The 4825-nt window shown below is 50.4% G+C and overlaps 1 protein-coding gene across 1 annotated transcript; it reads left to right on the top strand.

The window, feature by feature from the left end:
- Window positions 1–1307: 1307 nt before the first annotated feature.
- Window positions 1308–4278, top strand: LOC124667406 (AP-3 complex subunit delta-like). Its single transcript, XM_047204691.1, has one exon. It carries the CDS (start codon window positions 1365–1367, stop codon window positions 4194–4196), a length of 2832 nt encoding a protein of 943 aa, XP_047060647.1. The 5' UTR covers window positions 1308–1364; the 3' UTR covers window positions 4197–4278.
- Window positions 4279–4825: the final 547 nt, after the last annotated feature.

Genomic DNA, 4825 nt, shown 5'->3' with positions numbered 1-4825 from the left:
GAGGGGGCCGGATATTTCTGAAATGTCCGGCCCGGATAATCCGGCCCTAGGACAAAACCGGGACAATATCCGGGCAATTGTCCGGCCCCTATCCAGAGCTGATTTTCCTCAAGTCCTTAGCCGAAAAACTGGGGGCCGGATATTTTGGAAATATCCGGCCCGGATTATCCGGCCTGATGAACTTTTTGCTGATTCTTTTTGACAGCACTTACCACATCCAACACACATACTAATGTATCTATATAATCCCTGTACCACTTAAACAAACATTAGTGTATCACATACATTGACATCAAACACTCAAAACATAATATGAGAGATGTTCTTTCACATAGGCCGCCTAACAGCACAAGAACAATAGGTGGCATTGGTCTTCTTTGGTGTCAAGCTCAACAGCATGGTGGCACTCGAGCGCCGATGTCATTGCACGCTGATCAAGAGAAATGAAGTTGCATGCAAGTTGTTTCGTCTTGTTCGCTTATTGATTTTTGTTAGTTTTCCTCGGGCATCATTCATCTTAGTCTTATGGCTTGGCCTCCCAATCTTCATTCCGCATTCCCGACATTATCCCAAACGCCCTCTTCGAAGAATGTGAATCAGCCTTTTCCGATGTCTATTCGAGTATATTATAAAACGCCGGCGCACACAGAACAATAGAGAGTCAAAGCATGTGAAAGGAACAAGAAAAGAAGAAGAAGGGGAGGCAAAAACCCTTCTCCACCGACCATAGCTCAGATCCGGTGGTGATCCTTTCCTAGCCCCACCATCTTGTCTAGCCAACGATGTAGGTGTCCTATCCGTGGGTTACGCAAGAGCTAAGAATGTGGACACTTTTTTTCGAAAAAAGTGGGTGGGGATTGAGGGGATCATTGCTATGTATCGGCCTGCTCTAGGTTATACTCAGGGTTTGTAGGGATCATTGCTCGTATTGGGCAGTACCATCCCCATATGATGATTGATTACAAATTCCCGGGTTGTTCTTGGTTCGATGAAGAGGATGAGCATTGTGAAGTGATTTATCACCGAAGAGATTTGCTACGGCCCAACATTGTGTGTTGGAGTGTTTTGATTTAGATTAATCCTTAATGCTTGTGCATTTTGATATCGTTGTTCGATTCATTCTAAAATTCTGATTCTTTTTTTGCATGGATAATATTATTTTTGTACTGTATGAATTTGGCCCTGGAAATATTTTCTTTGATTTTGGTTTGGACTACCAAACCAAGTCCAAATGCAACAGCTCGAGTCTTGATCCATCCCCAGTGCGGCACCGGCACGAGCCCTTCGTCTCGGCCGCGTCGTCCGAATCCAATCACCCAGCAAAAACCACACAGATCCACCGCCCCCCTCCAACCTCCGATCCGATGGCTTCCTCCCAGCCGGCCCCGTCCACGGCCCCGTCGCTGGTGGACACCCTCTTCCAGCTCTCCCTCGACGACCTCGTCAAGTCCCTCCGCGCCGACCAGTCCGCCGCCGGCGAGTCGTCGGCCGTCGCCCGCGCGCTCTCCGCGGTCCACCGCGAGATCCGCGCCCCGGACGCGGCCACCAAGGCCACCGCGCTCCAGAAGCTCACCTACCTCTCCTCCCTCCACTTCGCCCCCGTCGCCTCCCACCCGCTCGCCTTCCCCGCCATCGAGCTCCTCGCCTCGCCGCACCTCCCGCACAAGCGCCTCGCCTACCTCGCCGCCGCGCTCTCGCTCTCCCCGTCCTCGCTCTCCCTCCTCCCGCTCGCCACCCACCAGCTCCACAAGGACCTCTCCCCTTCCACCGCCGCCCCCGCCGCCCGCCACCTATCCGCCCTCGCACTACACCTCCTCGCCTCCCCCGCCGCGGCCGCCGCGCCCGACCTCGCCGCCCACCTCGCGCACGACCTAGTGCCCCACCTCTCCCGCGGCAGCCCGCGCGCCATCGCCGCCGCCGCGCGCGTCATAGCCGCCTCCCCGTCCGCGGGCGTGCCGGTCCTCTTCAAGCCGCTGGCTGCCTGTCTCGCATCCCCAGACCCGCGCACCTCCACCGCCGCCGCATCCGCCTTCTGCGAGCTGTCGGCGCCTCCAGCTGATCCATCCCCATTCCTGCCTCTCGCGCCCGACCTCTACAACCTGCTAACCACTTCCCGCTCCAACTGGGCGCTCATCAAAGTGCTAAAGATCTTCGCTAGGCTGGCCCCCCTCGAGTCGCGCCTAGCCGCGCGGATTGTCGACCCAGTCTGCCAGCTCCTCGCCCGCTCTTCGGCCATGTCCCTCACCTTCGAGTGCGTCCGCACCGTGCTAACCGCCCTACCGGCGCACGACGCCGCCGTGAGCCTCGCCATTGGGAAACTCAAGGAGTTCCTTGCTGCTTCTGACGATCCCAACCTGCGGTATCTTGGCCTCTTGGCGCTCGGTATGCTGGGCCCGGCGTATGCGTCGACTGTCAACGAGAGCCGTGATGTGATTGCCCTCTCACTGGGTGATGCCGACTTGAACATCCGCAGGGAGGCATTGCGCCTGATGATGGGGATGATTGATGACAGCAATGTCATGGATATTGCTGGCATGCTGGTCAGTCATGCCGCGCGGTCAGACCCAGAGTTTGCAAATGACACCCTTGGGGCTGTCCTGGCAGCATGTGGCCGCAATGTGTATGAACTGGTCTCGGATTTCGACTGGTATGTCTCGCTGCTTGCAGATATGGCAAGGAGCCTGCACTGTCTGCAGGGAGATGAGATTGGTCGCCAGCTTGTTGATGTGGGGCTTCGGGTGCAGGATGCACGTCCAGAGCTTGTCCAGTCTGCTCGGTCTCTCCTAATTGACCCTGCTTTGCTCGGCAACAACCTTCTTTTCCCTGTTCTTTCTGCTGCTGCATTCGTATCCGGTGAGTATATACATTGCAGCAAGGATCCTGTTGAGCTTGTTGAGGCACTATTGCAGCCGAGGACTAGCCTCCTGCCAATGTCAGTCAGAGCCGTCTACATCCAGGCAGTGCTTAAAGTGATCACCTTTTGTTGCAATTTATATATCGAGAGGTTGAATGATTCAAACAAGGGATTGGATCTTGTGTTTGATGAGTTAGCTGTTGATCAAGATGTTAGCAGGGAAAGTGATGCTGAAATTAGACCTGTAGAAGCTGATCAAATTGTTATGCCAAGCACAACGGAGAAGGATCCTTCTTCGCACAAATCAATAGTTTACATGATTAACTTGATTGAAATGACAGTCGGGCCACTTGTTCAGTGCAAGGAAGTTGAGGTCCTCGAGAGGGCACGCAACCTCATAGGTTTTATCCATTTGCTACGTGAGATTCAGGAGTTGAAGGAAAGGAAGGTTAGTGATCACAAGAAAATTAACCGGGTCAAGGAGCTGGTTAAGAGCATGCAAACAGTATTCTCTCAAGAATTAAACCCTGTTTATGTGAATGCACAGAAGAAAATTTCCCTTCCTGAGGATCTTGTTTTGAATGAAAATCTTGCCGAACTTGCTGACATTGTAAGTGAAGATGATGCTCCTCCATCAACTTCAATCCTTTTCTGCTCTCGCAGCAATCCTTCTGCAGAGACTAGAGATGAGCCTGCGGTGTCAGTTGGTTCATCTTCTCTACTTGTTGAGCACCGTAAACGGCATGGGATGTACTATCTCCCAACGGGAAAAGATGAGGTTGATACGGATAATTACCCTCATGCGAATGATCCTCTGCTATCTGCTGACAACGGAAGTATGGTAAAGGATAGATCAGAGACTGTGCAGCCTGTATCTGCTGGGAAAAAGTTGAAAGGCACGAGGTCCAGACCAAAAGTAGTGAAACTGGATGGCGAGGATTTCCTAAGTGCTATGATGTCTACTGTAAATGTTCCAAAGGAAACATTGTCTGGTACTGTCGGTAGTGTGCTCGTGGGTAGAAATGCCAAGTCATTACCTTCACTGAAGGCTTCAGATAATTCCTCTGAAAGAATGGGAAACAAATTGGACCCTGGGGAATCTAGTTCCCAGCAGACACAGAACATAGATGCTGATATTGGAAGTTCTTGGACAACTAAGCATCAGGATTATGATAAAGAGAAGAGTACAATCCTTCCTGATAGTGATGGGAAAGAAGCAAGAAAGCATAAAACCTCCAGCACGAGTGGGCATCGTCAAGGAAGACATAAGCAAAGAGAAAGATCTAGTACCCAGCCGGATGTTGCACCTCAAGCTCCTGTAATTCAAGATTTTCTTTTATAGCTCCTAAGATATTTCTTGTTTTGTACATTATTACTATTAAAAAATACACTTTGTTGTTTTTTCTAAATAGAAATAGTTTCTTGCAATGCGGAAAGTGTCAAAAATCAGAGAAGAATCAATAAAATATACTGAAGCTTGTGGAAGAATGCAAGGGTAGGCCCTTTTGCCGAACTTAAAGCAATCAAAGCAAAATATACTGAACGTTGGTATGTGTTGGTTTTCTCTTGGTTATACTCCGTGATTTTCTAGTGTGTAATGCTCTCGCTGGTCAGTATCATCTCGGTGCGATAAGGGTTTACAAATTCCTGGGTTAATTTTGGATCAATGAAGAGGTGGTGGACTGCAGGATGATAACTGCAAAGTGATTCATCAGTTCAGAGAGTTGTTTCGGGCCAAACACCTATGTGGGCGGAGTGTCTTGATTTAGATTAATCCAAAATGCTTCAGAATGCGCCTTTTTGTTTCTCAATTGCTGCGGTGTTAGTACCTGGGGTTTCGCTCCACCATGCAGGTGTGCTCTTTTAGGGCAGTTTGTTTCTCTTTCTTACAGATCGTTGCCTGATAGCACTTTTATATAGTTTCTTCGTTTCATTCTGAAAATGCTGGAAGAAAAGGCATGGCTTATGCTA

This window comes from Lolium rigidum, chromosome 6, assembly GCF_022539505.1.
Source record: "Lolium rigidum isolate FL_2022 chromosome 6, APGP_CSIRO_Lrig_0.1, whole genome shotgun sequence".
Taxonomy (NCBI): Eukaryota; Viridiplantae; Streptophyta; class Magnoliopsida; order Poales; family Poaceae; genus Lolium; species Lolium rigidum.
This window is presented reverse-complemented; position numbering and strand designations above follow the sequence as displayed.